Source organism: Diuraphis noxia, unplaced genomic scaffold (genome assembly GCF_037042655.1).
Source record: "Diuraphis noxia isolate RWA-SAM2 unplaced genomic scaffold, SU_Dnox_SAM2 contig0003, whole genome shotgun sequence".
In the NCBI taxonomy this organism is placed as follows: Eukaryota; Metazoa; Arthropoda; class Insecta; order Hemiptera; family Aphididae; genus Diuraphis; species Diuraphis noxia.
In genome coordinates this window covers 66,732,122-66,759,440 of record NW_028301713.1, presented here as the reverse complement: position 1 = coordinate 66,759,440, position 27,319 = coordinate 66,732,122, and the positions used below count along the sequence as shown (strand labels likewise).

Below are 27,319 nucleotides of genomic sequence, written 5' to 3'. Positions count from 1 at the left end.
TTCTATCTGAATAAAAGTGATTAATTAAAATCTACAACAGTGTCGTTTCGTTACAGAAGGCTTGGATAGGCCTGGTTTTGGAAGTGGGGTACATATAAAAGCATAATCAATTTCACACTATCGACGCACGTGTATAATTAGTTACGACCGATTTCATGTCAATCTGCAATAACTAAAACGGAAAAAAACAACGAACCGAAATGTTCTTGCGTGCTTGCTATGTGCTAACGGCGACTACACTCACGCATCGAGGTCTGCACAATTCTCGTTCAAATCCAGGACCGTATTTAGAATTTTAACACTCCCTAATAATTAATCAATAATATTACAACAATATTTCATACATAACTGAGTATTGTTAAGTTAATAATATAAATTAACGCTATAACAAAGCGTTGGGTAATAATTTATGTATTTTTTTCTGCACTCGACTTGTACAAAAATCATCATCAACAACTATAAACTAAATACCGTTAGGTATTCAAAACTATATATAGGTCATCAAGTGCATAAGTGCATCAAGAGTTGATTATTGTGAATTTAAAAATGATCAAAATTATTCTAAATGTTTTCAACTATAACACTACAATACGCATCACATTAAAGACGATTAAAATTGTCGTTGTGTTTTATTTTTGAATCGATTTCGTCGAATTACTTTTCCGCTCTTCCGATCCATTGCACCATCCCGTCGCCACAATTGAATAAAACGGTAAAATACGATTGAGAACGTTATTCTTGGTAACACTATAAAGAACGCTCGATATTTTTATTTTTTTTCCAACGTTGCCAAATTTAATCAAACAATAATTTGAGAACGATAATCGGCTATCGAACGATTAAGAACGTTATACTTTTTTTTGACTGAACGATTGATAGGTACAGTTGATTTTTAATATTCATCGGATTAACCAGATGTTACTTGTATCTTTGACACCAGATATACAAGATAATGACTTAAATAAGCGTTGTAGCTGTCGCACAAACGTATATCAATATTTATAAACATATGCTTATTACATTGTTTATACTTATTTTTATAATATTCTATATGTTTTACTTCTTTTTTTACATATTTTTATAATTCTACATATTATTTTTTAATTTTTAAACATATTTATAATACACATGACTCTTCAAGAATATTTGTGAAATAATAATGGCAACGTTGCACGTAAATACGTAAATTCGTTCTCAATCGTATTCTTATTGTTTTTTTTTTCTCAAAGTTCTCAATTGTTCTCAATCGTTCGGCCAAAAAGGTATACTGTTCTCAATCGTTCGATAACCGAATAAAACGCTGTTGAAACTGAATTCTTCGAAACAAGCGTCGGGTTTTTTTAGACAAAAAAAAACCTTATTATGAATACGCTCAGCTCGACTGCTAATTCCAAACCTCTCGTCGAAATAAGTGATAGGTATATACAATATATATATATATATAAAGTATATATATTTCGTCCAGACGGGTAGATTTAAATAAATTCGTAGAATTTTCGGCCGTCCGCGTGCAATTATTCCACCGTGACGTGAAGAAACCCGTATATAAATGGCGTCATCTGACACAGTTAGCGCATGGAATTGGCGCAGTCCCATTGACAAGGGAGAAAGGACGGGTAGGGTGGTCGGGATGAATCGTGACAATAACAAATTACGAAGAGTTTTTCAATTTTCATTCCCCCCACCCTTACCCGTATATTGTAGTTTCCGGTCCGAAATTATTATCGTCGTCCCCACCGCCGCGGCGGTAAGTCTCATCTTAGTCGAATAAAAAATTAGGCCATGTACACACAGTTTTCGATTATTTCTTATACTCACGGTTGATTTTCCGTTTTTTTGGCTGCAAGATGTTTTCACGTTGTCGCTGTCCTCGCGGTTTGTCCGTCGTCATTCAAATACGTCGTGGACTTGATTAATATTTATGATTTTTGAACGTCCCGAATGTCACGTAATAAATATTTACAATATTTTAAATGCAAACATTAATTTAACGTAAATCTCCACAGTTAGTTGAAAACAAAAAAATTATCTAATATATAATATTGACGCAGAAAAAAAATCAATTGATTTGAATCTATTGGCGTATTGTCACTGTATGGCAGATTTACTTATGGTGATAAGGAACTTTCGGGGACAAGCTGAATAAATCACTTTAAACACGTCTGCCAGGTAATTTACACCACCTTAGCTTATACGCTCAAAAACATTAATGCGTGAATTCAGTACGTGGTCGATTAGTCGTGATTAGCCGAGTTCTAATAAAAATATAACAAATAGATAACACCAGTTGGACTTGTTGATACCAATGTTGTTGTGGCCGGTTTTTCCTTTTAACTTTCCTCGTATATACGCTTAATCCTCTCCATTATCTCGTGTGGGGTTTAAATGCGACGGTGGCGGTGACGGGACTTTGGGACTCGTTAGTTATAAAACAAATATAAACCCAAAATCGTATATGTATCGTGTAGCTTCATAGCCTGTAGCTATTGCGAGTTTATAATTAATAATATTACAGTGAATCGAGAACTCCAAAATATATAGGCAATCTCAATTTGCACTCAAATGCACCACATTCGTTCCAACTATGTTATATTAGTTTTTATTCGCATTTGACTTGCAAATGCTATCCAAACATCGCGATGTGTTTAACGTGCGTTATCTGGCGAACGCGTCTAATGCATTATATACGATATAATATTATAAGCTCCTATATATATTCAGATACCGTACATTGCGTATCAGACCTTAAATTTATTAGTGTCTGTTAAATAAACATTTTTATATTTACAAGACGATAGTAAATAATTCGTGTTATTCTGCACATCATGATATTTCGTAATAGATGTCATAGTGCCAATGATTTATGACTTTACGAGTTACATTGTGGCCGTTTGGGGTTCCCATCAAAAACTATCGTCATTCGATTATCATATTATATTGCGATACAAGTAGTCTGTGTTAGAAAAATAATACATTTCGTTGCATGCGATAGTTTTTGATCCCACGCAGATATATGTTATGTATACACTGTATGTACGCGGCATAATATCACAACGATATCGTTATGCATAATTTTAGTTTTTTGATTCATTATTGAATTTTCCGAAAGTCGTGCTATGCGCGTGTTATAATCATAATAATATATTACTGCGATGTGGCAAATGTTTATCACATATTTTTTCAGCTGTTTAAAATGTCTTGAATTATTCGCACCAGAATATTTAAAAATAAAATATGATATAATAAGATACAGCAATGCCCCTCACTAGTAGCTATAAATTTTTGTTGACATTATTTTCTCCGGTGGTTTTATATTTTACGGAAAAGTCCATAAAATCGGATTTATGAGTAGATGGACACTAATCCGTAGCATAAAAAACTCTCACTTCGGAACACCTAAAGCTCCTCATAATTTGTTTAAAGCAGTCCCATTTTAAGATTTTTAAACAATGTAAAAACTTTTATGGCTTTTATAGCTTTCAAAAATTATATATTTTGAATACTTTACTATCTAAGACATTTTTGTAAATATATTACACTACATTCGTTTATTTGTATTTTTCACTTACACATTTATATATTTATATTAAAGATAACTATATATATATACACCCATATAATAATTATTTCTAACCATAACATTATATTATGACTCAAATTCCTGAAAAATATGCTATGATGGTAGTTTAAGTATTTAACCGTATTTACTAGAAAACTAAAGTAATCAAGAATCTTAGCTTATAAAGATTACAATATTGTGTGTGGATATTTCAATAAGTTAAAAAAAAAAATATATATTAAATTTTTAACTAAAAGTATAATAATATAAATTTTTGCTTTGGCTATTATTTTATATAAGATTACGACGGAGTAGAACAAATTTTGTGAATATAAGAACTGATGGCCTTGTAGAAATAAGTGACATATTATACGTCTTTGAGATTCATTATGTACTGATTTTTATAAATGAACGTAGTACACTTATTATTGTCAATTTTCCTTGTTAGCGTATTGTGGATGATATGCTATCATTTGTACACGGATGTGAATGTTTTTTGCTCATCAATTCTTGTAAAAGTTTCACTAATAATATACATTCAAAAAATAACAAATTTATCAGCTATAATATATCGCATTATTGGTTTGAAAAATATCTTTATTTTTTTATATAAAATATATATGAATATTATTTGGTGCCAACAGTTAAGCATTAGAAAAATATCATTTTTGCCCTCACAAATTCGGTATTATGTGAATACGAGCTATAACATATCGTATCGGGTGTATTACTATATTATACGTTTTGAATATGTTTAAAGTATTGTTGTGCATATTCAACATATCAACAATACATCGTAAAACCACTAGTCAGGTGCTCAAAGAATATGAAAAAAAACAAAAAATTGATAGGTACCATTGGTTTGTCGACCTCTAACCTTGCTTGCTGAAATCGATTACGAAACAGCATAATATATTATATTATTACATCGCACATGAACGCACGCAATACCTATTCATAATGAATTCAATGTATGTACCATAGGTTCCTATTAAGTTAACCTCCAATGAGCTTTGAAAGTAAACTTTTAAATTTTTTTACGTTCAATAATAATAACATTATAACATAGCAATGGCAGTTGGTTAAATAATCACAGGGTCATAACATAACAATATAATATTTCAAGAATATTATGAACTTTAATTTATATATTTTGAGTATTTTTTATGTCCTAAGCGTGTGAAAAACCATCTACGAGTTATGCCGTTTGTTCGTATATCTAAGTACACACATAATTATTATAATAATGCATACCAACTGGAAGACCAGTAATATTATACCTTGATATAGTTTTGTGTGTGTGAAGTTATAAATCTCCGAGTGATCAACTAGAATCCTCTTCGTCAACACGATCGAGCGAGTGGGATTTCCCGAAATAAACCAATATAATACGCTATTATCTTAAGATTACATTCATATCCGAAAAGCTGTGTAAGCAATAATAATATTAATAACTTATAACCAGACCAATCCGTAGTGCAGAGGCGTGCTGAACAGCTATTTTTTTGTGGCAACTGCCTTAGGAAAAATACGAGTGCGTGGGTTACTAGGTGTGCAACTGGCCAACTGGGCACTAGTTTGATTGTACATTTTAAATATCATATAAATGTATACAATTTTTTATTAAATGAAAAACCTTATGGTTGTAGGGTGGGTGTCAAATTGAATAGTTTGCCTCAGGTCTGAAAAATATTCTGCACGCCATTGCCGTAGCGCGACACACCTGTAATTAGATTATTCGAATTACTATTCGGGTGCTTACAGATTGGCAATCGAAAATGATATGATGGTCGGTGGTTTATGTTTTCACCTCCAATGGGTATCATGCATTTTAAATTTAATAATTTGGTTTTATATTAATTCACCAATCCTATGGTAGTTACATACAATAATAATTACTGATGACTTTGTTCACTAAGTCGTTTATCTGAAACACATTAGGTATAGGTATAATTTCTATTATGTATTAAATAATTATTGGACTTACAGTAATTGAAATATATATACGTATAATACCTAATACTGTTATAATTTTCTAGAAATGGTCATATTAGGATGTACAAGTTAATAATGATTTTGTGAAAAAAATTTCATATTTTATTTGACAGAGATTAGTTGTTAAATTATATTTATTTAACTTAAATATCCGTTATTTGCTTATTTTAACAAAATATAAAAATGTACAGGATTTTATGGTCACTGAAATTGTACCTATTGAACTTAACTGATTGACTTAATATATTTTTTTTCTCTAATCCAACTACAATATTCATGATAAGCATTGACATAAGCTTGACAAATCATTTGAAAATAACAATTGTTATAGAAATTAAAATATGAATGCATAAATTATGACATAGGTACACAGTTAGTATTTTGAACTTGTATTAATTTATAATCTTATAAAAATGAAAAATATAGATAGAGCATGAAATAAAATTGGTTTTATTATTACAACTTAACTCAAGTAATAGTGTATATTATTATAATAATACATTTTAAACTTTAAAATAACAATACATCCATTGGCGCAATTAGGAGGGGGGGCGGTGAAAAAAGGTTTTTAGCATCCCCAAGTTCTAATTTAGCACCCCTTGATTTTTTAGATATAACTATTATAATTATAATGAAATAACATCAATTTTATGTTTTCAATGATATAGCATCCAATGTTTTAGAAGTCTAGTTGCGCGTCGATTCCAATGAAAAATAATTCTGAATAATATGGTTCGTCTACTATCACGATTGATCGATTTTTATCAAAACAATCGGATTTTTTTTAAACGTTAAAGTTAGAAAAAAGCATTTATAAAATCCGAAAGTTATCAGTTTACCTATACTTGATATCTGGTCTTTAATTAACGTTTCAGCTTTTTGTGGGCTCTGTTTTTCCCCTCTTTCTCATTGAAAAATTGAATTTAAAAAACAAAAAAAAAAAATGGTCAACACAATAGTATCTAAAATACATAATAATGAATGTGTCGGGTAAATTATAAAATTTAAGTACGTTCTGAATTTCTAATGATATAAATATAATTTTTTTTTTTTGTATTTAGTTGTAAAATGTTGTATATTTTAAAAACTTTTAAACTATAGTATATTAGTGTCCGAGTCTGATCCAAGTGCTACGTCTAAGGTGTTGGGTAAGGTAAGGCTGCTGACATCCTCAGTGCATTAGTGGTATTCTGTGGTTGTGCAGTTGACTGAGAGCTCAGTTTCACAATAATTGTACCTAATACATAATTTGTGAATAAAACTTTTAATGTTGGTTGTGTAAATATTAATATATAGCAATAATGATCATCACGAGATTGCTAAATGCTTTTTAATTTCAACGCAATATGTTTCTGACTGTATGAAAAACTGATCTGAAAATCTGAAATGAATCCTGGTAGACCTATTGTTAATAGTTAAGTCCGTTGTCAAAACGAAGATTCCGGAGACGGGATCAGGCAGATTTAATGTTGTGGATCAATTTTTACTATTCATGGGCTGTAGTTATGTTTGGTGCAAAGTCCATTATATGAATTATACACGCATTATATTGATTGCTAATAATTATGCAAATTACTTTCGACAGTTTTCCGCAATCCCTATTACTTCAAAATGTAATTGTGTTTTCTTTGAGTCGCTTAATTAGATAAAATGACCGTATATTATATGCTATCCACTTTCAGTATTCCAAAAGCGTAGCTCATTGCCTTACTGTACGTATATATTATATAGTTCCCTTCTTTGTAGTCACCTGTTTGAGCGTGTTAATTTCTCTGTCAAACAGACCCGTTCGTTATAAATCATTAAAAGCAACGGACGTCCAATAACGAAAAAGAGCGAAATGGTTTTCAGTATTTATTTTACACTAAATCAACGAAAATAACGAACTTTGATTAACATAATATTTTGTATTATTAAAACTTAATACATTATTTTAACGATATTTTTCTCAAACATAACCACGTAAGTATTTATACTGTTTTTTTTTGTAAAATGAATAACATTAATTTTTATAAACACCCAAAAATGATTGTCCACAATTCCCCCATAAATTAATGAATTTTAAAATTTATATTATATTAAACTATTATTACTACATCGGTTCAGCTACCTGCAAGTTCCACTAATATTAATTTTTAATAATTTAATATTATTAGGTATAGAAATAGATTTTTTTTATTGTTTTTATAAAATTGATAACGAACAACACATGATGAACAAATAATCAACAAAACATAATATAAATGTATTAAATAATTGTATACGCGTGATATTTAGTGATTTGTATAACATACGCTATGCACACTAAAACTAACAAAAAAATATAAATAAATAATTACAATAGTAAATAATTTATAATGAAAATATTCTCAAAGTTATTTTTAAATACACAATGTACCCACCACCTCACTTGATTTTTACCAACCTCGCGTCGGTAAATTGAGCGTGGATCATGCATAAAATAGTCCAGTAAAGTATGCGTATAAATTTATATAATATCATTATAATTATTTTTATTGTTAACGCACGTGACGTAACGACCTAACGTCCATCTTGCCGGTTTGCGGTCGTGTAGCTCACGCAGCCTGTAGGTGATCTCGAGAGGCTGTAAATAACCAACAATTAGAAAACTTACCTCCCCCCCATGAGCTACCCTCATCCGTGCTACCCTATAGTATTCCCGTGCACATTTTGAAAAGACGGTTTTAATAAATCATACGAGACTCGGCGACTGTTTATACAGATGACGGCCGAGTGATGAGCAGGACGAGTTGTCGGAGGTAGTAATGGTGATGATAGTGGTGGTGGTGAGAACGGTAATGTTGGTAGATGTCGGAAAAGAGGATGGCTGGATTACGTAACCGGAACTGCTGTGGAGATAGACTGGGTGTGGCATTTTGACGGTGCTAGTAGTGGTGGAGTTCGTCGAAGAGGGGTTAATTAAACAAAACTATGCTGGAAGAGGTTTCGAGGCCGGATGAAAAGGGCCTAGCATCATCAAAATGCATTTCTTTCATTTACGAAAGTCCCTCACCCCGACCACCACATTCCCGACCGTCAAACCTAACCCAAGCACCGTCGATCAGACAATCGACAGTGTCGATAAGTTCTCATCTCCGTCACGACCGTCACACCCTGCGTCTTACCAGAAACTCGTCGTTTTGCGCGTGCGCACGCACTATTCGTTGGCTATTCGATGAATATTTTCTAATTAATTCGATGGATCGTACGAGATAACTTAACCTGCCACCTTTGGTCTGAAAGAAGTTTGTATTTTATGTAATACATTGTACTGCGTATTGTATATCATAAAATATTTTTAAATATCATAATACATACCTAATTTAATATTATACTATCATACTTCCATATATGTATTATGTATATAGGTATATATTTTTCTATAGAGATTGAGCCTATCATTTTTATCGACCAACTCTGAACTTTTATTTTAAGTAGAATTATTTATAATAATCTGTTTTATTATTTTTATTTATCTTCTCAAAAATGTTCACCAAAAATTGTTTTATTTTATATTTATAGTCGTATATACTTATTAATTAAACTCAATTATCGAAAACCTTAAAAAGGACAAACAGTTACAAACTTAGAAGTATCAAACACACGATACGATAATAACATAATATAATATTGTTTTTGTTTAAAACTAAAAGATTAAAAATTGGAATAAAGTTTTTTAATTTCTGTATCTCTTTTATGTAAAAAAATAATTGCAAATATTCACATTAGATACATTTATTTTCCGATATATTTTTTAGTAACTATATTTATAATTTATTTTTACTTTATCAAATCAATTTTTTTTAGATTTTTTATCGATCCATACTAAATTTTAGTGTAATTTTTAATTAGGTACTTATTTATTATATTATTAAACTTTATATTATACATATTATACATGAAACACTGAAATTCAATAACAAACAGTTAAGTAAATTTCAAACAATCTAGTTGTCAATTATTTTTAAATCATCTTATGTATTATATGAATATTATATTATTTTAAATAACGTAGTACCTAATACCAGTAGTACCATTGATTGATAAATACAATAGATTGCTCACTGAGTAACAAAAAACCGTTAAGCTTAACTTTTTGGCAATAATAGTTTTGTGATCAAGGACTGACAGGGATGCGTTTCTTATAACCTGGCCGTCTAGTCTAGCATTTATAAGCAATGCTAATACATACATGAAGAATATTTAATTTAAGAAAAATATATATTTCAAAAGATTCAATTTATAAATTATATTTAGGTATTTGTCAAATAATTTTAGTTGCCAATGGAAACACTGTCAAGTTAATTAATCGTTTTCATAATTCCAAATATTATTTTTTTTGTAAATTCAATTAATCGATTTTAATTTGCATAATGAGAGTTCAGCCATTATAGAATTTCGAATGTTGTATTAAGTTTTTAAAGCACTGTGATTTCGTATACTCGTAGTAAAAATTCAAATACAAAAAATATGACTACTTATATTCCGTATGTTTAACATATTTGAAACTTCTATGTTTTTTTTTTTTTTTAATCATTTTTATCGGATGTAAATGCATAGTATATTTTTCAATATATTTTTTTTCTTCTCGGGAATTTAAATAATTCAATTAAAATAGGTATTAAAATATCCAATGCCATCTAAATATCTTATTTTTTTATTAAAGCATAATATTATTACGATAATATAATAATATGATCAATTATCTACAGAATTAATAGGTATTTTTTTTTTTATAATTTGAAATTTGGACAACTTTTTGCAAGATGTAACAGAAAATAACGGCATTATCTATAATTAATTCACCATGTAATCCATTTTTTAAAATAATTTATATTTAAAAACTATTATTTTTTAATATTAAAAGTTAAAATACAGTTGAAACTTGTTTACAACACTTTTATGCTCTTATATGATTTCTACACGATTTAAATGAATATGTCTATCATTCGATTTACCATCTATGTACCTATTTATTTAGTTATAAATTTTAAATTAAATGTTCATAATTACCTTTTTCTATTTTATTAGATTTTTTCCAGGTTAAGCAAATTTATAAATGTTTCATTAAGCAACACCATTTGTATTTATGAATAATATTGACCTTTTAAAATAACTTTCTACATTTATAATTATTTTATGACGAAAACTTCTAATAATAATTTGCATTTGTCATCACTCATAAGTCATTATATTATTGAATTCCATTGTATAATATAGATATTATAATCATTGAATTCATAAATAATCCTTCAAGACATACTATACCTTCACGGAGTTTTGAGGATAATATTTAAACAAATGTTGATCTTAATATGATAACAATTTTGTAAGTTAACCTATTAAAACATATATATTTATATATATATATATATATATATATATATATATACCTATTGATATTTGGTTAATAAGACTTTTATTATAGTATGTTTTGTATATGAAAGTTATGATTATTATTTATCTTTATTGAAATTTAAAATAGGTATAATTAGTTATATATATAATTAATTATATTCATTAAACTTAAATTTAGAAATATAGCAAATAAATTAAAAAATATAATACAAATACGGCTACTCATATGAATTGATTAATTTTTAATTTTTAATTTTTAATCTCCAAATAGCCGTTGTATGCATTTGCTAATTGATTCAATGTGGGTGTAGTTTGATTTTATAAATTTTTAATTTAGCTGTTTTACTGATATTGTAATATTACTCATAGGAATTATTATAACTTGTGTAGTTTACCAAAGTTACGGTTTCATGTTAAAGTAATTATCAATATAATTTTTGGAGTGATTTTGTAAAATTAAAACCGATAAGTAGCTAAAATATATCACATATTAACCATTAACCATTGAATTTTGAATGAAATTGAATTATTAAAAGTTGAGGCATGTCTCTGTAGTGTATTTAATTCTGGATATATCTTGCGATGTTCCTCCTCGTATTATATTTTTCAATAATATAATGCAACACGGCTTTAAGTATTTCATTTGATTCGATGGTGCCACGAAGTGGTTACGTATTTACGCTAATAAGTAATGATTTGGTTATAATAATAATCGTTAAATATTTTTTTGATTAACACATTGTTTTATTGTCTATCATTTCACGCCATCGTTGTATATAATATTATATCATAAACTATTATATTAGCTATAATTGAAATTTGTGAAATCAATCAATTTTGTCCATAAAAAATGTCTGATGGTTGATAACTTACAAAAAATTCTGAATTTTAACAAATATTTACGTATAAAAATTCGTCTACATTATAAATTATGTATAATTTTATATAATACTATAGAAACTGACAATTCTCGTGTATTGAAAATGTTTCGTACGTTTTAATCAACGATGATTTAGTCATTTAAGTGAATCACTTATCCACAATAAATCATGGTGGAGTGATAACGTATTCAATTATGCCATCGGTTCACGGCCAATGAATAGCAATCCCCGTGGTATTAACCTTCCAAAAATAATAGTTTGATACATCGAAACAGGTTTGAAAGTTTAACCTTAACATAAAATATTAATCACGATAAAGGCTAATTTTATGATTATACCCAGCTAAAATGCTATATTTGATAAATTATAAATCGTCGCATTTATAGTTAAAATATAATATTGATATGTACATAAATATTTATAACAGATTTCATAATTGCATATATTATATTGTATACTTTCAATTTAAATAATTAGCATTAGCATTATATATTAAAAAAACCCAGCTACCACGTGACTAAGTTAAAATAATATTTATGCTGCTGACAATTTATTACTTATGTTTAAAAAATAGATTAGACGTTAACATTTTTACTAATATGATACATCGGTGGACAGGGAAGAAAATAAAGTAAAAAGCAAATATAAATACGCACTGTCAGTAAGCTTTGGCGACTACCACAGTGGTGGGTGGAAATGTTGTAAGAAGTTTAAGATTGCCCCGTCAAAGTCCTGCAACTACTGTTCGTGTAACATGTATTATCACTGTTACGTATACTATGATTACCTGTCATAGAAATGATTTTAGTTTTGTAAAGAACTATAAATCCGACGACCGAGGCTGTTCATACTTGTACACATGTATAGTTATACGCATTTGCCAACATTATTTGTATGTTTTCCCACATAATTTTTTTTATAGTTCAGTGAAACTACTATATTTGATATTATAGTGGTGATAAAGGGGACTAAAAGTAATGGCTGTTATTTGTAGGTGAATTATTTATAAAGTGGGTTATTTCCAGATTGCCATTATAATACAAGTATATTTCATGTTTTTCAAAAGCCTCTATTGAGTTAATATGTATATGAACTAACAGTCAATATTTTTTTAGATATTTTTCAAATAAAAATTAAATTTTTAAAATGTATTTCGTTTTATTTTGCATAATTTTGTATTATGAAACTGTAGACAATCATTGTAATAATACTACTGTACGAGTGACAAACTAGTATATTTTATTTATAAAGGAATTTAAATATAAAATCATGTTATCTGAGCATTACCGATAGTCATGGTAATGATCTGTAGGGTTGATTGTATTCCCATAATTTTATAAAAACATAATCATAGTGCCTGTATTAATCGATACTGTAAACAATATTTTTACAGAGAACAGACCGATTGTATTTTGAAAAAATAAAACAATTAGGTTTTCTATTTTGCATAAATAAAAGAAAAAGACGGAGATAATTTTTGTGCAAATAACTGAAAATTCAAAAGAAAACGTATTGATTTTAAAAACGGAAATCTTGTAGAATACAAAATTCAGAGACTTTCGTTGGTATCGAACGAGTAAACAATATCTATAAAATGTTTCATTGAAAACCTTTGTACCTAGATACTTTATAGAGTAAAGTGTATGATATATTAAGTGTATCACTTTATTATTACACACACACACACACACATGTATTTTACATATAAATATTTATTATAGAGTAGAGTATAACAGAAATAACTGACATATATGTACGTATCCCATTAATAGTATAAAATAATTATAACCAGTAGAGGTAAATACAACTTCAAACAAAAATAATAAAAGAAAAACTTAAAATTAATATATAACTATTTTTGTCAGTTGGTTATGACTTACAAGCTAACTGGTAAGTAAGACGAATAAACTTAAATTAAACACAACAATATTCAACTATTAGTTTGCTATTAGTGTAATTTTATAAATTAATTATTTTTATTGAAAAAATAACTAATAACATTATTTTTAGTTACCTAAAAATGTTTCAAACAGTAATGATACCGAAACGACATTTAATTACGTAAGCTCCAGCAGCGGTCGTCACCGTCAATTCATATTAAGACAAAGGAAAAGGGAAAAATACGCACTAAACAAAGCATTAATTTTATACAAAATAAAGTTTAACATCAAATTTACTTGGAATCTACTGTCCTGACTATTCTGAATAAAATATAAAACAAACTGGGAAATAAAATTTCAAGAAAAACCGAAATAATAATAAACCGACTCGGAATCGGACACACCCACCTCACACATGGACACCTCATGAAGAACCAACCACCGTCAGAATACACCACATGCGGAGTAACCCTCTCAGTAAAACACTTGATGACAGAATGCCGACCAAATGAAGAAGAAAGAGAGAAACTAAATATACCAACCAACTTATACGAATCAATCGGACCCGACTGTCAACCCGAAAAAATCATATCATTCCTCAGGACAACCAAAATAGATAAATACATTTAATTAGAATAAATATAGTTAACAGCCCTTATTATTGTAATTAAATTGTCACCTAAAACATGTACATTTTAAGTAATAGTATAATGTAAATTATGTATAAAGCTAATGACCCATGTCGCCGAAGCTATAAAGATCAATAAAAAAAAAAAAAACTGGCAAATATTACCATAGCGGTTTTCTGAATAGTTGTGACTTCCAACGAATTTAAAAATAACTAAAATATTTTTTATGACATTAAAAATCGTTAAAGTCGTCTATATTGTGAATTAATTGCTTTAATCGTTTGGTTATTTTTGTTACATTATTTGTATCAGGCTCACTATTTTTTGTGAGATGAAAAATGTTTTTCACAATATTTTATTCGGTCATTTAGTGGACGTGAAATAAAATCGTGAAGGTAATCCAAAGCATTATAAAATATTATGAAAATTTTATTTTACTATTATGTGACACTCCGTATATCGTCAACTTAACTCTCGCCAATTGTAATACCGTTTATATGATTTTCACCGCGAAATCGTCGAAACGTTTTGGGTTGGCAGTGAATAAACGCCCCTTTTGTTTTTAAACGACTTCAAAATTAATGTGTAAGGTTCGATGTCAAGTTTTAGCTTTTCACACACGTAATATACACTCGAATAATAGGTGTAAATGTGTATATGTGTCACTATCAGAGCGTGTATTATACTATAACAATGTTTTTTTTGTTTTTGTTATTTTGAAAAGACATTCGACACACGTGTCGGTCGGTAATCCGAATTGAAATATTGAGAGTGTACGGTAAAATAGAAAAAAAAGAAGAAATGGAAATGGATAAATGTATACGGTGTGGATAACATACAAGACGATTCTTCTAACAATAAACACTCACTATGAAAATGAGTAATATTAATAGCTCTTTTCAAGAAAATTTATAATTTTACCACTATACCTATATTTTCAATATTTTACTTATTGATTGAAAATGTATATTTTTAATTCCATATTTTTTCTATATAAAACTGATTTAGAAAATGTTTATGCATGAAAATTAAACTTAAAAGTGTAATAAATTATTATTATAAGTATGTATTTAAAGTTAGGCGAATGGAATTTAGTGGAATAGCTAGGAGAACCCCTCAAAATTGTACTGTTTTTTTTTTCCACAAAACATTAAATAATGAGTGTTATACGCATCAAGACATTCACACGTCATTGTTAAGTAGTTCGTAATCGTGAAATCAACTCATTCAAATAAAAGTTCCAGCTCGAATGATTATTATAATAAAACGCCAGGGTATAATTAGATGTCATCCTAATTATTATTCGTCTATATTTTCCGCAAAGTTTTGACGAAATCGGTACTTTGATTACTTGTTATGCGATTTATAAAACCGTAACAATTTATCTTTTTTCATAAACATTGCATGCTTTAGTAGCATAAAATATCTCAAAACAACGACCCTGCGTCATAGTTTTGTTTTATCGAATCATTGGACGGTTTACATGTAAGCGAAACAAAACGAAGGATAATGTAACCTATTACGTGCTAATGGTTGCGTGTTTTCCATCACGATACTTGCAAACTTCAAACAATAGTTTTTATATTTTAGGAAATTGCATTATTAAAATTTATCCAAGTTCCTATTTTATAGTGAGGTACTAAGGTATACCTTATACCTATATCTGAAACTAGCACGTTTGGCTGAAATAAGCAAGTACAATAAACAAAATAGTTGTACCTATAGTTTATGTTTTAATAAACGAATTTTGGTGACATTCGTCATCGTTATTTACGAAATACTGTTAAGTTATACAAATTTAGATATTTATTTGGTATCATAGTTTTATTTATTGTTTCTAGCGTATTAAATGCAGGTATATAAATATTTTTCATTCGATGATAGTACAACTTATGGACAACTATAAAACCTTTGGAACGTGTCGATTTATTATTAGACTTATGACAAAAAAATATAACTATGGAAGCTGTGAGATCGATTTTTTTTATTATTTAATCTCTCTGGTTACGACTTAGCAGGTCGTAGTGTAAACATTGAAGATAACAATTCACAAGAGTACATAAAATGAAAATATTCGAATAATAAAAAATATTTACAAGCATGTTGTTAATGTTATAGCTTATAATTCATGAGTTATGAAATAAAAAAAAAAATATTCGTAAACAAGTGTGAGGAAAAGCCTCGAGTGCAATATTCTGTCATTTTTTAAAGTAAATACTTCGTTTAATTATCTGAATATTAAATTTAAGAGGTTTATTTTTTTGTATATATTATGTATTATTTATTAATACATTTGTTTTTACGATCTATTAATAAATAATTATTTTTAAATAAACAATAAAAAAGTTCAGCTTTCATAAAATAATCGTTTGGAACAATGATTCATAGAATAAACAAAAATATACACATTAAATTACAAATGTAAAATTAAAAGTGATTATAACATAATATTAAGATTATAATTTACAAAAACAATAAATTATCAAGTCTCCGTTCATCTAATGCTAAACGAAGCTAAATAATTCCTTTGTGTATATTAATTGATCATTTACAAATTTGCAACTATACACTTTTTCGACCACAGACAATGATAAGCAATATATGTAGAATTGTCATTTTTTAAAGGTTCGTTACATTAGCACCACCATACTCGAAAATCAAAAAAAAAAATTATACCAACGATTTTTATTTAATTTTTACAATGTTGTTTAAAATGTCCTTATGAATATAATAAAACACTATAAAACACAATCAACCACTTTGAAATCCTCAAACCATATCAAAATGTATAATTTTTTTTGAAGTAAGATTGATTGTTGGCTTACCTTCGATATACATTATGATCAAATGCCATACTTACATATAGGTGTAACCACAAAGCAACATAATTTCATTACGGAGACATTCTAGAAGTTTCGAGTGTCATAGTATTAGTTGGGAAAGTAATTTTGTCGGATGAACGATCGACACTATATTAAAACAATGCGTTTATCGTATACGCCGATAGCGACACCATCGTGTGGTTAACGATATTCCTCGAGAACGAAGTAGTCACGTAATATTATAAATTATATATTATAGACTTACCAGCACGTGTATAAGCACACAAGACGTGTGGCGTGAATGATTTAAGCTGTAACTAAAATTCACCGTGTATAGATGTAGGTATAAGTTTTAATGTTGTTATAAGCTCTACAATCATTACGGCCCGTTAATGTGACATAGGGTAGAGTTGCCTACGTTGTACCACTTTGGACATTTATGAGTATTACAGCTAACAATTTAAAATAATAAGTATTTAACTGCACTAAGATGATAGCTAAACATGTAAACAACATTTTGGCATGGTTGGTTTTTTTTTTAATGTTTCAACAGTAACATCTTTTTACTTTTCAAAAATGCACCAAGTGGTCCAACATAGACAACCGGTTGCCCAATTTGGACCACCTATATCTTTAATTGGACCACCTATATCTTGTCCATATACACTCCTAATATTTAATTATACATTTTGTTCATAAATAAATTAGAAATAATTAAATAAAATTCTCTCTTTTGGAATACGTAAAAATATACATATATTATATTTATTAATAAAAACAGATACTTTTATAAACAAACAAATTTTTAAAATAATAAAATAATAAGTACAATTTAAAAGTTATCAGTCATACCATACTGACTAGTAATTTTTATAAAATAAACAACATTTGTATACTATATGCTCTGATAGCATGTTGTAGGTCTTCTTCTGACCATTTTCCATATTTTCCACGTTTAGCCATGTCTATAAAATAAAATATATGAACTATTTGAATGGTCCATTTTTGGAAACTATTGGTGGTTCAATACAAGCAACTTTGTTTTTTTTTAGAATAATTGATGGATACATTTCAATATCAATATAAATGTAAATTATTTTAAACGATTAGCTTCTATACAAAATTGCTTATAACACTATTTATAAATTAAGTGTAGTTTACTTACCTATTTTACTGTAAAAGCTTAAGGAATATTTAAAAAAAACAGCATGAAAATGACGGTTTTTGGATTAAGTGATATCACATTGATAGCGATGATTGATAACAATATGTGATAATTCCAAAGACATTTTAAAACGGTTTTAAACAAATGTATGAATGTTAAAATCATTAGTTATGTTTAACAGCTGATTAATTGAGGTGGTCCAATTAAAGAGCCAGTCCAATATTGGCGACTTTACCCTATAACTTCGTGTTTAAACGGCAGACATTGAATAATAAAAGTTCAATACAATATCGTGAGCCGTATGTATGGTCGATATTGTCGTGATATGCGAGTTCAATAACTATTGTGTTTACATTCGTTTACACGAGTTTGTGTGTTCAATATTAAATTGCATTCATTGCAAATAATATTATTATTGTTCTTGTGTGTTCGATATTAGATTTGGAGATGAGAGGATAATTACTATTGATAAAACACGCCCCGACAGAAGTGTTATTATCTGAACCAGCTTTTATCTCTGAATGAGTTTGACCTAATGAAAACAACTGCAGTGCACGTGCTGAAGCGAGGGCATTCGAATAGTAGTTCAAAAACATCTTACGAACGCTGAGCTTTTATAACAAACAAGTTAGAACGATATATATCAACCAATTGTAGTCAGTAGTTTGCAGACACGTAAGTTCTTAATTATTGATTTAGTTATACCAATACGGTATTTATAATTACGGTAAACGTGAAATCAAAATTATCAATCAAATGGATATCGAAACAAATGAGAGAGATTTCCTTAATATTCTAAAAAAAAAATTCAATGGGTGTATAAAACAAAATTTGATTCCTACTAAAGTTATGGCTATGTACTCAATCAAGCGAGTATGCGATAATGCAACAAACGACATAATAGCATAATTGTCTATTTGGTACAATAATTGAAGGACATTTTGAAGTATATACATTGGAAGAGTGCGAAATATAAGAAAAAGATCAAGAAGGATATGCACGTGAAAAAGACAATTTGTGTTTTAGCATCAAACGACTACAGTGAGGCATATAGAGTTCACAAACCGATCTAAAGTTAAATAATGATTAGATGATGAAAAAGCTTAGAGCATAGGTACTATGAAACAAACGGTTTGCTGGAAATTTGACGATTAATCACAGCTAGTGTACATCAGTTATCGACGAAAAGCTGTCTTCGAGTGAGGCAAATGGAAAGCGTAAACGAAACGCTTATGATAATGTCAGAAAAAACTAATACTTCGGTCAACGAATCGATTAGTCATCTATATTATAGCACTACGATATGAGTGAATGTTTAACATCGTGAATTAGTGCATTATCACGATACAAGTGATGATAATTATTTCATTGTGAAATGCTAATGACAACGTTTAAAACTTTAAACATTATAATATTTTGTAATGTTAGTGCCCAGATGAAACTATATGACAATACGTCAAACTTCTGGAAATAGCGTTTAAAAATAACATGCAATGTACATTGTACGTCATATTATATAATTATTAAATTATAGTAATATTAAACGCGCGTGCAAACTGCAAAAACTATCACACGGTTGCAGCCTAGTAGGAGTAGGTACCTATACGAAACGTACTGCGAAGAGTTCAAATCGAGATGGAAAGAGGTTTCTTGATGGGACTTATACAATATAGTACAACTCCACAATCTATCTATAGAGTAGTAGACATATAATATGCGAGTGCATAGTAGCAGATGTGGGTAGGCAGGTGCAAGGCTGGCATACATGGATAGAAAATGGGCCTCGAGTTTTAAGAGCGCACGTAAGCCGTTAATTGCGTTTCGCAAAGTTTTTAGGTTATATTTATAAAACCGTTATTCCGAAGTTATAACGTCAACACCGTATCCGAGTCCAAACTTTTCGATCCTACCACGAAAACCGCTTTCCACGAACCGATAACCACAGTACATGGGTGCATTGTTTTCTCTGTGAATACGCCCCATATACGCTCTTTCATGCGTCCGTATAATATATCGACCCGTGAAATCTTGGCACACCATGTCCTATTATATAGCCATTCATCGCATCCGTAGACTTTATCCTATCAGACAAGCAATGAGAATCAATGGCGTATTTAGGATTTTTTCAGGGGGAGATATTTGTAAGCAAACAATTAATTTCCCTAAGGGGAGGAGGTAGTTAACTTACCATCGACATCAAAATATTATAAATAAGTAACGAATAATAGATCAAGAGGGACCGATCCCCCATATCCGCCCCGTCAATACGCCAGGTTAGGTTAGGTTAGTGTATGGTAATCGATCATCTCTCTGATATTCATGGAGCGTTTTGTTCACTCTTTTACTCAACGTGTATCTTGATAATTCGGAGTAGTAGGACGTAAGATGTGCATGTTTATATATATATATATACATGGATCATTGTATTTTGTCGTCAAGACAGCCTAACAGCCTACATCACTACATCACTGCGATATGTTTTACTACCGAACGTGTAATGCTCTTGTTATAAAGTTCTTGTCTAACAGTATAAGAACGCAGTGTTATAGTGTCTAGTGACATAAAATGTGTTAAGTCACAGTGTATTGAGTAAGTATCGTGACAGTACCTTTGATGTATACCACCTTACTGTCAACACTGATTTAGTCGTGCCGAGTGCTAACGGAATTCCTCAGATCGTGATGAATTGTGATCACAATTTTATAGCTACATAATATACGATGCTTGCCGATAAACATCCAGATGTTGATCCACGTCAGACATTGGCGTGTCACCACCGAACTATGGAACCAATATTAATGATATAGGGATGACGAATTATTATTAATTTGAACTCCGATTAAATAATATTGAATCATTATTGGCAAAAGATTTATTTTTTGTGTCATAATTCTTACAACTTATCAAAGCCTAGTAATAAAGAATAATGATGATATAGAAATCCGTGTGAAATCAATTGATTTTATTTTCATTTGTATACATCAAGTTTTTTTGAATTTAAAATGAATTAGGAATCACCGTAAACGATCAAAATTCCTTGTATTAAGTTCTCATGACTCAGAAAAATGCATTAGTTGGTAAATTCACCATACATTGTATTAATTCACAAATATTGTGATTAATATTTATTTTTATATGATTGTAACAGACTTAACACCCATAGTTATTAATTTGTAATTTAAATGTGATCATTATTAAACGTTATTTGAATTCCAAAAGTAGGGACGTGATTTGAATACATCTGTATTTGTCATTTTAATTTGCATATTTCACGTTTGTAGATTGTCTTTTTAAAATAATTACGTTTAGTCTCTTATATATTCTGCAAAGATGGTGTCTTCGATGTATTTAATCTAAAATATTTAAAATGAATATTTTGTTATATAATTAACAAAATATGGTGTATTTTACAAATCGATAGATTAATTAATTATTAAATTTTAATAGAATTTAAAATTTTACTTTACTTAATATAACTAAAATGAAAAATTTAGCAACTATTTGATGTATAAATTTCATAAAAATGTAAAAGTTTCAATTTTATCATTTTAAACTTAATCAGTTGATTTAATTTTAAGTAATATTGACATTTGTATAAATTATAGCATAAGCTTATTTTCAGTATCTTATATTAAGCGATTATAAAGTAATCAACCTATCTTATATTCACTTTAGATAATCATAAAATTCGTTCCCTTATTACTAAGTGTCAATACATGATTACATCATATTGCAATAATTAAATAAGAAGTATACAATATATGTGGTTGGGCCTATATATTATTAAGTCAAAAGTATCACTCAATTATCACACGATCGACACTGAATTAATGAGTTCTAATTAAATTTCACCTACACAACAACTCTGTAAAGTGTATTAATGTAAAATTTTAAATCGTATTAAAGGCAGGTTTATTATATTTCAAAATCATATGGCACATGTTTCATATTAATTAAATAATTAAATAATCTTATTTTCATAATTTTTCAATTTAATTTCGATTTAATCTTAAATAGCTGTTATAATGATTTATGAACTGGCTGTTTACCTATTTGGTAAGATTGATGAAATATATATATATATATTATATATTGTATTGATTTTAAAATATTGTAATAATGAAATAATTTAGTTGATTTTGTTATATTATATCATAGGTATTAATTAATATTACGTGAAATTATATTTATACACATAGTATAACAATTTCATATTAATATTTTATATATAGGCAAAAATCCTATAAATTTACTTTCAACGAATATTGTGTGATGGCGTATTATATTGTTTCCGCGCTAACACTAGTTTAATAGAAATTATTGATTTTGTTTCAGGTAATATTTTACAAGCGATATTTCGGTATTGAGGCTCTACAGTTGAGAAAACAATATCGAAATACTTAAACGTTACGATCGAATTGAAAATGGTTCAATGCATCGACGATATTATATTATCTCATCCTGTCGGTTTCCCTACCTCTGAGTCACAACTATACAATCCACTTTAAATGACCATTTCACGTATTGTCAAACTCAGCACTCGTGAATTACAACGAGAATATCATGTCGTTGATTGAAAAAATTATATTAGGTACGTATAATAATATTTTATCATCGGTTATAACAGAATGTCTGTGTGGATAGCCTACGTGGTTAATTATTGTTTTTATTGTCTGTCATGAGTAGTCAAGTACGACAAAATTGTATATAATATAAGAGTGTGTCGTATACGACGGACGGTCGGATTGTAAACCAAACGAGTTTAATCTACGATTATCAAGCCGAGTCGACACCGTTGCAAAGGTCAAAACACTAAGAACACGAATTCAGTTGTAACGTACAGAGTGGCAACGGTCGTGTTAGGAGATACGATTTTTAGGGACGTTAATATCGTTATTGTACCGAATAGGTCCATGGCTGCGATTATATATTATTCCGTATAATATACAAGTGCATACGTATACAATATGAATCGGCCTTTATATCCAGCAGTGGAATAGAATGTTTAAAATTAATTTCCCATTGTGTGTCTCGGAGACGAGGGCAATCGAAGTATGTTGTTGTGTCACTGAGGCGGTGGTGGTGAGAAAGTTATTGCTGGGTCCCGGAGCTCTACGGGTCAGGCGATAGCGGTCGAGGATGGGATAGGAACGAAAAGGATCGGAGGTCTAATTAAATTTGCCTTTTCGAATTCGATACCGGCATGGCGCAGGACACACCATTAAAACGTCATGCTCTGTTTATTATATATCCCATTATTATTGTTATTATACATTATCGTCGTTGTTTCTCGTCATCATCGTTCTTGTGGACATTAGGATTCGTGATGACCTCTGTTCTGTCTGCGACACCCTTAAACCTCTTCCCATCGAACAACGGACTTGTATTCCACAGTCGTTTGCATACATTTTTGACCACTTCAACTCAAAACAACTAAATCGTCTTCACATCTCTATCACTACAGTCCTAAGCGATATTAGATTACGAATGAAACAATTAATTTACTGTATTTACAACAATCCATATTAGTGGTAAAACCATTGTCCTTGACTAAAAGAGTTGTATATTCAAGGCTATTAGAAATGCATTTATATTTTCTTTGATACGCATATAGTAAATTGATGAGATAAATAAATAGTTTTTATTGTTTCGATGGACGTTTATTATAGGAATATTATGATCTGTACACAAGTCAATATCGATATGGGCAATGGTATAATATTATGTGTTATAATAGTACAATTCATTCGAGTACATAATATACCCCAAAGATCAATTTGGTATGGAAAATATTTGTCAATATATTTCAAATATTTCGTTCCTGGACAAATTTTAATTTGTATGTTTTATTACACTTGCTAAGTTTTCTTTTTCAAAAAATGGAACAATTCTAGTACTTTCTTTGAATATTATTGTTTGTCGAATTCTACGATGCAAGAAATATTGTGATGTTTGGTTGGCGTAATGAAATATTAGGTAATGATTTATAAATAAATATATATGATAGGAAAAACGAAAGTATCTAACAATTCAGTTTGCTAAGTAGTCTAGAGAGTGAGTTTTTGATGTATAACAATGATTCTTAAATAAATTATTACTAAATTTATTGCCCGCAACCGATCCCATTAATACGTTTTCAACATAATATGGGTTTTCAATCCACAGATTGAAATTATGGGTATGCTTAGAATGTGAGTTAAGTGGCTTAATTTTTGATTTTTTTTTTTCAAATATATAAATCGAATATTAGTCTTAAATATTCGAATATAACAGTAACAGTGTAAATTATTCGTTTATGCCGTTTATGGACAAATTAACTTAACCATGTCAGTAACATAATTAAATAATAATAAACAAATCAATTCAAACACAACAAATTTAGTTTAAAATCGATATATTAAACCCATTTGGACCTACGGTGTCCAACTGTGGGGAAATGCCAAAAAATCAAATACAAATCGTATTCAGACTTTTCAAAATATAACATTAAGAAAATTAACAAACTCCCCCCCGTATGTTTCCAATCATACTCTCCACGCAGACCTAAAAATTAAAACTATTAAAGAAGAAGCTGCTATTTATTATAAAAGATTTCATAAAAGGCTTGCAACTCACTCAAATCCTTTAGTCAAAATACTCTCATCATATGCTATTCCGGGAAATCCTCCTAGGCGATTAAAACGCAACTGGTGCAGAGATATGCTGACTTAATATCATAATTAAAAAAAAAAAAAGGCAATCAATAAACATAGATGTATCTATGAGAAAACTTAATGTATAACTTCAATTTATAAGTGTCATCAATGGGTGGCTGCTTTTATCAAGATATTCATGTATTGTTTTTATATTTTAGTTAATACTCTTATTGTACCCACGAGGTACAGATTGTGTATGTAATAATAATAAAGAAAAAAAAAATCGATATAATATAAAATTTAGAATTGATATAATTCTCAAAAAGAACCTCTATAAATCTAGTTTTACAATAAATAAAAATATAAAACTCTTAATGTTAGTTTCACTTTTATTTTTAAATATACGATGTGTGCTTTATATGACAATGAAAAGCATATGCTGCATGAAACATTATAATTTTTTAAATATCGTAAAAAAATACTTTTCAGAAAACAATCCATACTATAAACTTTCCAAAGTAGATAGATGTATAAAAGTTTACACTAATTTTATATTAATAATGGCATCATGCCATAAATTACAATGCTAAACATAAAATTTTCATAGTACAAATTATACAGATATAAAATATATATTTTTATCCCTATATAAATTGGTTTATAAGATCCACGACTAGTAATTTTTTTTTTTTTAATACTTACCCTAATCGTTTTAATAACAATGACATCTTAGATTCTGAGCGGAGCGAAGAATGTATTGGTTTTACAATGATGTTTATTTATTTTTAATTTTTCTTCTGTATATACCTTTTCTCCCTCTAAACTTGCTCAAAAGTATCAAGTGTAGCATCTTTTCTGAAAGGCAATGTTCTTGAACTACTACTTTAGAGATATTATTTTTTGATTTTCGGAACGGTACTCGAAATAAAAGCGGTTAAAGGAGAAAAACATACGATTTCACGATTTTATAATATTGAATAATATTACGGACGACTTTTTTTTTTTTTTTTAATTATATATAATTATAACTATATAATTAATATAGTATAACATATCCTAGACTGATAAACCTTCTCCACTCAGAATCGTTTTTCGTATACAATGATATTACATCATTGAATTCAAATTTAATACCATCCATTACAGTACCCCACTTGTAACTTATTGTACTGCAGTGCGACATCCACTTACTCGCTTTTTAAATATAAAAATGTAAAATTATTCTCTTTGAAATCTTACAAGCACAAAAATAAAAATTAGATATTTTGTGTACTTTCCATATCAACCGATTAATTGGATTTGTACTTATTTCTTCAGCTCATTTTTCAAGGTTACACTTACACAATATCTCATTAAATTAATAAAAATCGGGTTATCCACCCAAATCTGCATGCAACAATAATTAAACGCCACGGCATGCTCGTACGTTTCGGAGCAATGGTCCACGCACGTTTGTATTTCGACGACCACTTTCGGTGCGTAATAATAATAATAATAATTTAATAATAAAGGCCGAAGCGCCGTGGACTCCCCCCTACCCATCCCAACACACCATCAAAATCGGTCGTTGCGACCTTTGGTGGGTGAAAATAAGCGAATTGTAATTATCGAGTATTATATTATTATATACCTTCACGAGCGGCGCCGTCGTCATCCTGCAGGCTAAGCTCGTACATAATGTATATGTATGTATATACGTATATATATATATATATATATATATATATATATATATGTATATATATATGTATATATATAAGGAGGGAACGTACAGTCGATTAAAATGGTACCTACATAATACGTACTTTCGTTCACAGCCCGCACTGGGTGACCCAGCGTGAGAGCGGGAAGTAGGATCTCGTCGTCTGTACAGGATGTTGAAAACGTTCCAAACCGTTTTCTGATATACAATATATATATATATATATATACATTAATGATGCTAACTGTGTTCGTATCCGTTTTACAACACACTTACCGAGTAAAATAATGGGTAAACATTTCAAACCAACTTTCACCGTGTTTTGTATGGTATTATTCTATGGTGCGCAGGGGTATAATAAAGAGTGGATGAGGGGGTAGATCTCCTCCCCCAAAAACTTTTATTCTACTGCTAACTTTTTATATTTGGTGAGGTAGGTTATTGTATGAGGCTTAAAGATTTTGTATAAAAACATATAATCCCACCCTTCCACCCCCTCTCAAAATCAAATTCTTAATTACGCCATCGATGGTGCGATGCGTAATATCACGCGTTTGAAAATCAAAAGCCGTTACCACGTTATTTAATTACTCCAATGAAATACATTTTAATCGTAGACAATAAAACCGCGTTCGGTCTTGAACATTAAAAATATTAACTGCCACGGCGGCG

The 27,319-nt window shown here is 29.3% G+C and overlaps 1 protein-coding gene across 4 annotated transcripts in view; it reads left to right on the top strand.

Annotated features, from left to right (window-relative positions):
• Ccn (cellular communication network factor protein Ccn) overlaps nucleotides 1-27,319 on the top strand; it is a 304,598-nt gene that overhangs the window by 61,840 nt on the left and 215,439 nt on the right. For 2 of the 4 annotated variants that reach the window (XM_089223938.1, XM_089223937.1), the window contains exon 1: nucleotides 22,683-22,901. The exons of the other annotated variants lie outside the window; for them this stretch is intronic. In XM_089223938.1, the coding sequence (XP_089080064.1) occupies nucleotides 22,874-22,901 (28 nt within the window). In that variant the 5' untranslated portion in view covers nucleotides 22,683-22,873. Of the gene's footprint in view, nucleotides 1-22,682; nucleotides 22,902-27,319 lie in introns of those variants that run through there. 4 annotated transcript variants of the gene reach the window in all.